At 44.0% G+C, this 13030-nt stretch overlaps 2 protein-coding genes across 11 annotated transcripts in view; one reads left to right on the top strand and one right to left on the bottom strand.

Moving 5' to 3' along the window:
* Positions 1-3602, top strand: part of LOC137795612 (lactosylceramide 1,3-N-acetyl-beta-D-glucosaminyltransferase A-like) — a 14675-nt gene extending 11073 nt beyond the window's left edge. For 4 of the 6 annotated variants that reach the window (XM_068593192.1, XM_068593191.1, XM_068593194.1 and 1 more), the window contains one exon: positions 1-3602. This exon is cut by the window's left edge and continues 305 nt beyond it. In XM_068593192.1, coding sequence (XP_068449293.1) covers positions 25-1224 — 1200 coding nt within the window. In that variant the 5' untranslated portion in view covers positions 1-24 and the 3' untranslated portion in view covers positions 1225-3602. The other 2 variants (XR_011078404.1, XR_011078405.1) reach the window with 2 other exon arrangements.
* The window catches only part of mcf2l2 (MCF.2 cell line derived transforming sequence-like 2), a 99919-nt gene that overhangs the window by 60354 nt on the left and 26535 nt on the right, over positions 1-13030 (bottom strand). For all 5 annotated transcript variants that reach the window (XM_068593185.1, XM_068593189.1, XM_068593187.1 and 2 more), the window contains exons 6-15: positions 12484-12600; positions 12240-12389; positions 11619-11743; positions 11392-11506; positions 10450-10569; positions 9830-10021; positions 7728-7919; positions 7453-7639; positions 7160-7263; positions 4327-4415 (exon numbers count right to left, since the gene is read on the bottom strand). In XM_068593185.1, the coding sequence (XP_068449286.1) occupies positions 4327-4415; positions 7160-7263; positions 7453-7639; positions 7728-7919; positions 9830-10021; positions 10450-10569; positions 11392-11506; positions 11619-11743; positions 12240-12389; positions 12484-12600 (1391 nt within the window). The remainder of the gene's footprint in view (positions 1-4326; positions 4416-7159; positions 7264-7452; positions 7640-7727; positions 7920-9829; positions 10022-10449; positions 10570-11391; positions 11507-11618; positions 11744-12239; positions 12390-12483; positions 12601-13030) is intronic.

Below are 13030 nucleotides of genomic sequence, written 5' to 3'. Positions count from 1 at the left end.
TCGCGGGAATAAGCAGTCGTCGCCATGTTCATGAACTTCCGTCGTATCCGCAAGTGCCAGTGCGTGCAGCTGCTTACCACATGCCTGGTGCTGTGTGTGGTGATGGTCTGCTGGGATGAGCTCGACCACCAAGTAGTCAGCCACGTGAGGTCCTACACGTACCGCTACCTGGTCAACAGCTACGACTTTCTCAATTCCTCCTTCAGCCTGAGCTCCAGCCGTCACAACAGGAGGGAGGGTTATTATGACGCGGACGGCGGGTTGGAGAACTATCCATACCTCATCAACCACCCGGGCAAATGTGGAGGTGCTGGCGGAGAGGGGAGAGGCCGGGATGATGTCCTCCTGCTGCTATTTGTGAAATCCTCGCCACAGAACTTTGAGCGCCGCCAGGCTATTAGGGACACGTGGGGCAACGAGAGCTTTGTTTGGTCAGAACTGGGGGCCAGCGTGAGGCTGCTGTTCGCCCTCGGCGTGCACCCAGATGCCAGGTGGAGATCCAGGATGCAGCGTGCGCTGCTGCAGGAGGACCAGAACTACGGCGACCTGATCCAGCAGAACTTTTTGGACACCTTCCACAACCTGACTTCCAAACTGGTCCTGCAGTTCCACTGGGGCCACGAGTACTGTCGCCAGGCACGCTTCTTTATGACTGCAGATGACGACATCTTCGTCCACATGCCAAATTTGGTAAAGTATCTGCGGCAGCTCCTGAGTAGCCAATCAGTGGCCAAAGGCCTGTGGGTGGGACATGTTCACAGAGGATCCCCTCCAATTCGCCGTAAAGAGAGCAAATACCACGTTCCCCATGAGCTGTACCCCTGGCCCTCTTACCCAGACTACACTGCTGGAGCGGGGTACGTGGTTTCAGGGGATGTGGCCGCCAAGATCTACCATGCAACTCTGTTGCTAAACTCCTCCATGTACATCGACGACGTCTTCATGGGGATTTGTGCCGAGGCCATGGGTGTCTCTCCCCAGGAGCACATGTACTTTTCAGGGGAAGGCAAGACTCCGTACCACCCTTGCATCTATAATCACATGATCACATCACACGGCCACGCCACGGACGTGCGCTCGCTATGGCAGGCAGCAACAGACCCTTCAGTGTCCGGCAACTCTGAAGGATTATTGAATAATATTTACTGCACAGCAGTGAGAGTGTCGCTGTTGTGTCTGCCGTATTACCAGAAGACCTACCCCTGTAAGGCCGCTTTCACATGAAGGGTCTTCTGCTGGATACTGAATGTACCACAGCTACAAAGGATGGTACCTGAAACAAACAGCCTGCCATGGGGTACCTCTTTCACTGTTTGCTGGCTATTCTAGGTATTTGCTCTCTTGTAAATGAAGATGACAGTGGTTCTGGTAAGCGAATCAATGCACTCGGTTGTTCTTCAGTCATCAACCGGATTCACTTTGTTTAAGGTAGAGAGAAAAAAATTGGTAAAACCTGTCCCGCCTCTGTTTACATGAAGGCTTTTGGTCTCATGTGTGCACACATTCAGAGCTCCACACTGTTGTTGAACGTCCGCAAGGCTTTAGCCCTATCTGGAAAGACTACATCTAAACTAGTGGTTAAATATAATGAAGTTTGTCTATGTGGCAGTTAACAGAGATTTATGTTCTGCATGCATGTCCGATGTCTGAATCTGAATGCACTTCTGAAGGTTTGAAGAGAACTATAATCCAAAAAGGTTCAAGTACAGTAACCATTTTATTCTGTGGATGTAATTAGAGTTGCAGCAACTTGCAGATTATTCAATTAATCATTAATTAATTGAAAGAGAATTGCAACCATCTTGATAATAGATCATTTGTTTTAGTCACGTTTCAAACAAAGATGGCAAAAAAAAGTGAATGTCTTTTTTTTCTGTTCTGCAAAACAAGACATTTGGAGATGTTACAGTAGACTTTCTTTTTGATACTTTGACATTTCACAGACCGAAAGATTAAACCATAATGGAAACAATTGTTACATGCAGCCCTGTTTGCCATAAAACAATCATACATCAATATTTGTCGAGGGATTATTTCATTGGCATGGATCATAAGATCAATTAATTGCAGCACCCAAAATGCAAATTCGTCAGATACTCTGTATGAGGAACAGATATTTCTGCATCCTGCGTTAGCATTGTCTTGTGGGCGGTCAATAACTGGTAGCTTAGTCTGTCTATTCTTGGACCCTTGAACTCTGTACTCGGTAGCTCTGCCTGTGACTGACTCACTCTGATCAGGCTGACGAGGTGCCTCAGACATTTCCTACTGAGACGCCAGCCAGCCAGTAGCAAGACCGCTGTATCCAGATGAGAGAATTGCCCTACGGTCCAGAAGGAATGCATGCTAGGAGTATGGCTAATTAGCCTTATGTATTTGTGTGCTGTTGCACTGTACCTCTTTGTAGTTTGTCCCCTTGGATTTAAAGTTAAAGAGTTAAAGTTTAGAGCGGTGGTTCCTAAGTTGGGGTCGGGAAGGATAAATCATAAAGGAAGAAAGACTATAGTATGGGTGTATAATATATTTATCCTCTACAGAAGCTGGGACAACGGGTCTCAAGGAGACTTTGCTTGGTTTTAAGGTTAACAAGCCCCTGCCCCCAAGCCCTCTTGAACATGATTTACATTGCAGCACAAACATGTAAATGAGGACAAGTGGGGCCAGTATTAAACGATAACTTACTATATCTGCCATGTTTCACTAATATGAGGGTCCTCTATCTGAAACCTGATTTCTGATTTACGATGCTTAACTCTATTATCATACCAGTATGCCAGAGTATTCATTCTGCTGAGACTCATTTGGGATTTCTGTTCTTCTCTCTCACAACTGCCGCTCTACTGCTGTTGTTTCTCACCTCAAACGGAAATCCGACCGGCTGAATCACCACCACTGTGCACGTCTGGCCTCATCACCTTAGAAGGAAGTCTTTTACTGCTGGGGGAGCACACGTCCACAGATGGAAACATACCCAAACTCAAAACTTGGGGGGAAAAGCATTTATTCAACAAGTGATGTCATATACTAGATTATTGGTGAGTTGTTGTTTTTTTGGTTTGGTCGACCAGACCTCGATGGTTTTCAGATGTGAACCCGGAAACTAATTCTATACCTTATTAGGTCATTTGTCATTGTTTTCCAAAATCAGTCCATGTGACCAATCCAAAATCTCAGCATGTTTTACGTAACCAAACGGGCACAAAGCAACTAATTCCCACGGCACTTCTTTCATCTGTCTGCAATACAGACAGATGTGTTTAGCACCTAAACAACACAAGTCTGAAAGATGTTCTTGTTCGGAATGATGTCATGATACACCAACTATTACCCAGCAAATAGCATGAGGAAACCTTTTCCTTATGACTCTATTAACACTTTGCTTTTCTTTCAAAAAACACTGTTAGGAATATTGTTTTTATCAAATTCATAATAAGTCTGACCTTCTCAGACCTTTGAATGTATTCTTATGTTTCCCCTGTCATAAACATAAGAAACAAACATGTTACAGTTCAGTTTCTATGAATGTGGCCTTGTGTGATGGATCCTCAAATTGTAAATGTTATTAAATTCTATATGCAAATTCCCATGTAGAAGTGAAGTTGCCTCATCTGTAAGTGTGTGTTATGTCAGTGGTGCTGTGTGAGAATGCACAGAGCCATGTGAAGTTACACATTCTATCCACTTCCTCTATACTAGCTGCCACTGTTTTAAACTGCGGCCTCGGACCCGGAGATGATGCTTCTCACGGAGTCGGCAGACTCCGTAAAAAGCTGTATGCAATATTGCAACAATTATGGCCAATGTTGGTTCCAATGCTCTTTCTGTTTCTGGGCTTCGGGCCACGCTCCTGGATGTGGTTTGTTTGTGTGTCTCCCCACAAAGTCTGTTTGGCATGCAGTGTCAAAGCCGAACATTTGCTCAACAAAGGTTTCTCTAATGAAAGCCCAATTCTGCCATTCATTGCTTTTTCCTAAATCTAAAAAATCTGGTACAGGGTAAGTGGACGAGAGACAAGTCTTTCACAAGATGCAAAAGTCCAGAAGACACAGTTTGTAACAGATCCTCTAAAAATGTTGATCGCAAAACACATCACACATGAAGCAGCTGACATGACAAGTGCAACGTGGAGACCTGACATGGACTTTATTTACTTAAGTGCATGTTGTACGTGCTGTTAATCACAATACAACAACGTAGCTACTGCAAACTACGGCTGTCCTCCAGAGGAATTTTATCCACAGAGAATCTCACGAAAGCACCACTTTAGATCTTGTTTCAGTATAGTGATGTCACAGGGAAGCGGAGGCCTGCATGCTCTGTCCTTACCTGCGTCTGTTGGACAGACTCTCCTCTGTCTCATTGGTTACGATCACATGGGTGGAGCCTCCTTGGCTTTCCTCATGCATCACCTCAATCTGTGACACACACACACACACACACGTATACGTTGCGTTATTGGACTTTTGGGAGTTCGTAAAATATGTCTAAAATGCAAACGTGGAACATCAGTGGACAAAATGTTTTCTTCTCAAACCTCGCCCCAATAAAGCTGATGGACGGTGCATTCAGGGAATCCCTCTCAACTTGTAAAGTCAGTAAATAGGTTGTCTCCACCAGAGGCCTGTTTCACGAAGCTGGATTTCGGCTTGGCGAGGTAACTTCTGGATTAACTCTGGGTTTTCTGTCTCCCGAATCTGGTTTACTTCTTAGCAGGGTACGTTGCCCCGGTAACTTACACTGAACGCCTAACCTGCTCAGGAGCAGGTTGAATTCCCAGGTAAGTTCTCAGCGGGGATATAAGACGCATCCTGGCCAATCATTGTCTGGGAAAAATGGCCTGCCCATTTCTGCAGAATCCCGTTGCGAAGCGCTCACTGACGGCTTTGAACTATGTTCTTGTATTTTTTCTCAACTTGCTCCCGTGTTCTTTTAGCTCCACTGGGGTTGCAACTGAAATGAGGTTAAATTGTTCAAACAAAAAGATAATCAAAATACACATACATTTGAGACAGTGATTTAATATCACAATCCCAGTAATTTACGCATTGACGGAGTCAGCGATTCTTTTGCCCCGATTCTGGCTGCTGCAGCAGAGTTGATTTTTGCTTTTTGCTTGTATTCTTTCTTTATATATTTTTATACATTCTTAAGATTATGGTTTGCTTCTCCGTTGTGTTACGATTATAAGAATATATTGAGGACTTAAACAAACCAAAGTGAGTACCATACAGATAAACAAAAGGCCAAAACGATAGTTCAACTGAAAGTCTTTGTTTTCCGTAGCCGCATTCAGATAAGACAAACAGAATGCTTTAGTTAGCTCGCCACATGATTATCAACACCTGATAGATTACTTGCTTTCCCAGGCTTTCGTAGAGCAAACCCTTGCTATTTCACAGACGCCTTTGTCTTATGGCCCTGGAGCTAGCTTTAGTTTGCAACACTGAAGACACACACACACACATACTGATGAGGAGGAGATCGGGACGGGAGCCATGTGGGTAGGACTACCCAGTGCTCCAATCAACGAGCTTGCAAGCCAAAGCCACGCGCCGCTCCGACGCCTAGTCTCGACCAATCACAAAGCTCTTCAAGACATACAAATATTGTAATTTCTCCTCGAGAAGTAGTCTCTATTCTCTTCTACACCCGGTAGTTCAGAAATTGACCCGTTTACACGTATTAGTTTGCTTTGCAGTATCTTGTAGAATAAATATCTGTGTTCAACTTTATCATGACATCCAGCCTCTTCCTCCTGAGACCAATGTGATCTGGAATCTATTTTTCATTCAACAGTTGTAAAATACGTTGCTCTCGGCTTCTCCATGGTGCACGATTGGTCTAACGGAGTTAACTCCGCCGCTTTTATGTGCACGAGCACAGATCAAGATGAGACACTCCTGGGTTGACTTAACAAGTTGATAACCGGCTTCGTGAGACCAAAAAGCGAGACCGCGGACATCTGGTTGAGTGCAGCTGGATAACTGAGGGAAACCCGGGTATGTTGACCCAGCTTTGTGAGACAGGCCAAACAGTAAAGACACTGCAGGGTGCATCGATCACAAGCTACTTTCAAGTTGCTGTGGGTACTTTTCTTCCTGCCCGGGTATTAAAATGATTTACTGAATAACATATTTGTATTGTGATAGAAATGATTTACAGCATGTAAATATATTAATGTAGAACTGAAGCAGACCAAAAACACTGTTCAATGAAACAAGAAAGGAGACAGTTATTTTCAAACCAATAAAAAGCTAAATAGTCACCAGCCACAGGGACAGATTACCCTCATTCAGCCAAACTGCTCCAACGTGATTGGTCAATACAACAGTATTGAGCTGACGGTTTGGCTCCAAAGCTTCTTTTACACTGTTTGGCTGCATTGCGTCACAAAATAATTGCTTCAATTTAAATTGTTCAGTTAATGTTTCCAGCCTTTTCATTAGCATCATCGGTAGTTGTTCACAAAGTAAACAGTCAGGAAAACAATCTCCTGCATGAATGTCACTTGATTCAAAAACGGCCTTCTTAAACACTTTATACATTTTCTTTTGACACGTTCCCATAGCTGGCTAATTAGAAGAAGGAAACTGCTCAGTACACTTTGGATTTTGGAACCGTATGCCCTCATCAATTATGGAGGAAGGTTTATGGTCTAACACACCAACACTATCACTACACAGCACATAGTAACCTTGGGGGCACGTCCAAGTTGAACCAATTAATGAGAGCAACATGGCGGCGTGGCAGAGAGCAGCAGTAGGGTGGCATACTGATGAGGGAGCGCTCCTGCAGCCACAGGGACCTTGTTTAAGATGATCGCCCTGCTAACACATACACTGAGTGCCTGCCAGCTTCAGGTTCTGAAGGTGACCTCTGACCTTCTCTGACCAGGTGGGGGACTGGTAGCGCATTGTATGATACGATCTGCTTTCACATGGTTTGTTGTTGGTTTGCTCCTTATCTTTGCTTTTTAAAGTAAACAGACAGACCTTTGAGACAGAAGCAGCACGACAGCTGAAACTGCGAGGAGCATTCAAAACCATTCTACATAAATCAATAACTCATTAAGACATGTTCATTCTTCAGATATTACTAACTTGTTACAGAACAGATGCCGATAGCAATCATTGATGGATTTGCAGAGAGAGGAGGGTACCTTGATGCCTCCTTTGGCCTTGCGTATGATCCTCTTCTTGCTGGGATCCGCTTCGGCTGGCTGCCTGCTGCTGTTGGAGTTATCTGACGCTCTGCGAGCTAGAGCTACAAAGAATTGAGAGGACAGAGCACAAGTCATTCACATGTTTTCTTTCTCCAGAGCTCGGGTCACTTTACATGCATACAGTTGTCAGATGAGTTCAGTTTATGGCAAATAAAAGGCTGACAACTATTTCAGTTTGCAGCTTGAGGTTTCAACCACAAATTATCTAAACATAGCAACATCCAACTCACGCTGCTGGACCCCTGTAGTTCTGGGGGGGTTCTTCAGTGCGGGCCGTTTAGGAGAGGACTCGGGCCGGGGGGCCACCGGCTGGACGGGCCTTGTCTGTTTAGCTGACAGCCTCTTCAGACTGACGTGGCGCTTCTGAAACATCTCCTGGACGTCCTCAAGGCGCTTCATGGCCTTCAGGACATTGGCCTGCAGACAGAAAGCATCATTAGCAATCGTGCTCCGTCATCCACTTGGCAACAGGATCTCCAGCCAGACTGCAGACTGTTCACCGTACCTTGATGTCCTCGGACAGGACAACCTCATACTGGTTGTGGAGGTTCCTCAGTTCAGTCAGCTGGTTCTTTTCTGCAGACTCCAGGAAACGTTCGATGTCCGTCAGTGCGGACTCCGCCCCTTCCTGTGACTGACACTTATCCACAGCCTGGGAGGCCAGCAGGTAGATGCCAGACTCACACCACTGGTTTACCTGTACACAGCAGAATGCAGACAGAGAACCATTTCAATGGAGCTAACATCAACCCTTTCGCACAACTACATTAATTGTTTATGTCAACTTTATGACAGTGAATCCGCAACATGTGAGATAAAAAACCAATGGCTGTTAAGATGACGAGGTAGCAGAAAGCCTCTAGAAAAACTTTAGAACAAAGACTGAGAAATCATCAGACGACAACAGAGAAGAACATCCAGAAACTGTTGTATGTTTGTGGCTTGCACAACATTTCTCCTTTCAGATCACTTCACTTCCTGCTTTGTGCCACTTTCCCTCCAGTTTTGATTGTCGGCCCCATTCAGATGAGTTCCACGTCTTCCTCGTGCCGGTGGCGCGAATGACGTGTTTGATGCGGCGCAAACAGACCGTTTGAGGCGGCGCAAATTCACGCTATAGTTGAAATTTCTTAACTCTGGCGGAAAAATCGTTGCGTCAGCCAATCAGCGTTGAGAAGCGCCGGCTGTCATCACCACCGTCTTACCGCTGCTGAATCCAACTGTTGCCGGTCCCACTGAAGTAGCGCTTGTAGCGGCTGTCATTTAGACGCTGTGGTGGGACTACGGATAATATTATGAACCCAGACACTATGGAGTTAGATGTTCCGACGTATGTAGAATTTACACAACAAGTATAAAGCAGAACGAGTGGTTATTCCCATGGTAGATGGCAGACACGGTAACTAGTTTTACAGTGATAAGCCAGTCACAGTTCCTGGAGGAGTTGGTGAAATTTACCGAGCTGTGTGCGGCTACAGATGGTGTTATGAACCTAAACACGAGGGCGTTTGATGTTCCCACGTTTTCGGGACTTCCACAACAAGTATAAAGCAGAACTAATGGTTATTTCTTAGTTGATAGCTTATTTGCTCTTTCCACGGAAGTAAACCATGCCCCCTTTAACGCGACGTGATTATAATCGTGTCGTGAACGCAGCATTAGTATCTGGTATCATCTCTTTTATAATTGGTTGCGATATGTCTTGTTACTTCAGTATCTGAAATCTAATTAGTAAACTAAGAGAGGCTGCAAAGCTTTGTATGACTCGTGGAGGGTTGGCCACTATGAGGGGCTCCTTTCAGCCCTTTGTCATTTGATCTACTACTAATATTGCTTTTGATCTAGTTATAAAGCTATTCAAACACAACTATTTATTTCACAGGTCAGTGTCAGGCGTATAAATGGATTGTTCAGAGAGAGTTCATCTGTGCTGCCGTAGAACAGGCTCTGTTCTATTTTGGTTTACTCTATCAATGATTCTTTGACATTATTGATTTGCATCGGTGGATCTTTAAAGGATCTTTATGTTGATACAGGTTTTGGTTTTATACATGAATGGTCTCCCTGTTTTGCGTTGCAGGCTTACCTGCTGCAAGTTCTGTGCAACAGGATATTAAACAGGGGAAACATGGTATTACTGGAACCACATGAGATCAATGGATGGCTTATTAGTGTTTGAATGTAACCACAGACGCATTCAGAAGGACAGTGTTGCCACCTCACCTGTTTCTCACAGGCAAACACACTCCAGCTGCTGGAGACCAGAGAGGGAAACACACACTTGCTCTATTATGGTCTGAAATTTCACTGCATTAACCTTGTTTTAGGCTTTAAGCTCGGCCAGCTTAATGTAATAAACATGCATTACATATTAAAACTGCATTTATTTAAAAAAAAAAAGGAAAAGAAAATATGTAAAAACATAAATAACTATGAAATTGGCAGTTTTAAAGTTTTGCCATGAAATTTTCCATTTGTACACATGAATATGTCAAGGGCCTTCACACAAATTATTGAGGACATTACGACATTAAAACAAGTAACTTTGTAAATCATCAAACGTGTGTGTTTCTGTACGTGTCACCTGTGAATGTGTTCACGCCGTACCTTATCGATGCCCATGTGGATCTGCAGGGATTTGGACAAGACGTCCGTCTTCTTCTTGGACTCGTTGCTGAAGTCGTCACAGACCCGGCGGAGCTCCACACATTTGGGTCGGATGGAGTCCACAGCGTAGTGGCTGCTCTGGATCAGCTGGTCCCCATGCAGTGCATGGAGCTGGGCCTTTTCTAGTGTGAGCTGGAAGGACAGCCACAAAGATTTACAGTTCAGGACAACTTTCTTGTCAATGGTAAAGAGCCTTTATGAAGCAGCTGTCATGATGGAGCTTGTGCTAAGCTGGTATGGAATTGAAGGATTTTCCTGATGAACAAAAGAGCAGAAGGTATGCTGGAGGCATAAGCACCAGCTTTATCAATGACTGGCATTCATAAATCATTAATACATGGTTTAAATCCTTAAGGATAAAGTCATTAGTTACAACTTTTACAGCCATTATAAAGGGTGAAGTAGTGAATATATTTGGTTTTGACTGCTTAAAATGACCTAAAGTTTGCGTGTGTGTGTGCACATGTGCGTGTGTGTGTGCGCGCGCGTGTGTGTGTGTGTGTGTGTGTGTGTGTGTGTGTGTGTGTGTCTGTGTGTCTGTGTGTGTGTGTGTGACTAACCACAGCCTTCTCCTCCAGTGTTTTCAGTTCATTTAGCAGGTGTTCAACTCTGGCCACACAATCCCCGATATCTGATAGGCCGGTTAGAATGTCCATCGAACTGTCCAGAGACACTTTGACCTGGATAACCACAGAGAGGACAGAGGACAACCTAAACACAACGTAATATTATTCTTTTTTCTCTAAGTTTTTTCTCAGACTCAGCTTCAAATGATCATATTCAAAGTTAGAAATGGAACATTAGAGATGAAATAGATTGTATGAACAACTTAGAAACCGTCTCAGACAGGCAGTTTTCTTACCACTTATGAATCACAAGGGACATGTTTTCATTTTTAGCATTTTTGGTGTCAATGCATATGGCATACATTTTGTCAGCGGTTTGAGGTTATAATTTATTTAAAATGTGGAAATTCTATTAAAAGTGTGTAGCCAAAATACAGACGCTTAATAACCCGTAATAACAAAAATGTTGCACTGAATCTCTTTAACGAACACACTTTCTGATAACACTGCCTTCAAACTTTCAATCTAGATCGCTGGCTTTTTAGTTTTTACTATTTCCCACCAGTTTGAGACATTTACTCATGTTTGTCCTATGTTTTGTTTTATCTAAGACTGCAACAACAACACAATGTATCAACCCTGCATTTAGTATACAGAATATATTTTTAAATGAAAGCAGTAGGCTTAACATTCTGAAATACTGATGTTGGTTAAAAAAAATACTTGGTGAAAGTGTAAAATAATATGAACATCAAATTTTTGGCAGTTTTTTTGACAGATATTTTTGTCCTCTACAGACATCAGAGCTACTTTTTAAAAGTGAGGCACAAGAGTTTAGCATGTTTTTCAAAGTATGACTTTCCAGCTTGAATCTTCTGAAGCTGTGTGAAGAGGAGCCTGCAGGCCAGAGGCAGACAGACAGACCTACAGATATACCTCTCTGAAGTCCTGTTCAAAGTGACGTAGCTGCAGGCACTGCTCCAGTTTCAGATGGTGTTTACACCAGAACTGTTCAAAGGCATTCTCTGTCTCGTCCAGCTGGGCGAGGAGCCTGAAACACACAACAACAACTTTTCATTACAAACACAGCGCGTGGTACTGAAGGACCATGTGACAATATTCATGACTGAGATGCATATAATAAAGAAGGAAAGCTTTGGCACCTCTCCACCGTGGTTTGGTTCTCCGTCTCGTCTGGGTTGAGACTGTGGTTTTCTGACTTGGCTGCCTGCTCCTTGATACAACCCAACAAGGTGGTACCCTGCTTCAAAGCCAGCTTCAGTTCATCCTGGTTTGGAGATAAAGAAGGTTTAGGTTGAGGACATGGTAAGGGTTAGGGTTAGACTACTGGTAGCAGTTCTGCTTCTGGTGTGTGTAAGATTCCAGTTACACCTATTACTGGAACACGGGATGAACTGCCCACAGATTAGAAAGGGAAACTTAATGCTGTGAAATGAAAGAAAACTTAAAGTTTGGGGTTTGTTCTGTGGACCTCAATATGCAGGCTTTGTCCCCCAGTGTACTGTGTCCCCTGACTGCCTCCTTTGCTCCCATCATAATCGCTAAAGGCACGAGAGGTCATTATCTTGTTACTACCGCTGATCAACCATGTGATAGCTGATAACAGCCTTCTGAACCTCATATCTGGAGTATCAGGCCCCTTCTAACTCCTCTCTGATAACAGTTGGTGGGTACAAAGGAGTTCACCCCAACCAGCTTGAGAATCCCTGCGTCCATGTAGTGTCCCTGATAGTGTGTGTTGCTGTATTAGATGTCCTACTCACCTTGAGGTTGCTGTGTTTGTCGCTGTGTGCTGTGAGCAGGTCTTTGGTGCACTGGACGTCATTGGGTAGCTCCGTCTCAGCCAGGTCTGTCCCGAACTTCTGTAACATCTGGGCTGTGGTTTTCACTGTCATGGCAAAGTTCTCTATGGCCTGCAGAGAACAAAGGATCCACATGTGAGCCTGCAGCGTCCTACAATGCATCTTTCATTTGGGAAACTTGCCACGTCCCTGTTGGTGGACTCACAGTTCGGTGGTGTATCCACTGGCTGTGACAGTACTCCAGGTTACCGCCCAGCTCCCGGGTCAGCTGGCCTTTATCCACGTAGCCGTGCAGGTCCGCCAGGGAGTTCAGCATCACAATCTGCAAACACGTTCTACACATGACCAACTGAAAACAGTTCTAGAAAGTCTTCTGTGGTCGGAAAGAGAATATATACCTTGATGAGGTCAATAGGCTCAGCTCTTACAACAAATTAAGAACAGAGCCTGAGATACAAACTGGCGGCATGGAATTTAAAAGACCCTCAGACAGGGACAGTTTAACAATTATAGGATGCTGCGTTTTGTGTGTCTCATATTAGGGACTAAAAGTCAATACATTTTGATCATTCTTTTTAAATCTGTCCCTTGCGAGTTCCTCGTCTTTACCAAAGTGGATTATTAATCACAGCATACCTGTGATCATTAATACATTTAATTAAAATTTGAACGGCACTAACCTAGCAAGTTTAATATCCTATTCATTCTGAGACCATTCTGAGGGCAGATCTATATCCTGGACTTATTTAATT

This window comes from Clinocottus analis, unplaced genomic scaffold, assembly GCF_023055335.1.
Source record: "Clinocottus analis isolate CAN_PGR_092001 unplaced genomic scaffold, fCliAna1.0.p SCAF_29, whole genome shotgun sequence".
NCBI classification, from domain to species: domain Eukaryota; kingdom Metazoa; phylum Chordata; class Actinopteri; order Perciformes; family Cottidae; genus Clinocottus; species Clinocottus analis.
This window is presented reverse-complemented; position numbering and strand designations above follow the sequence as displayed.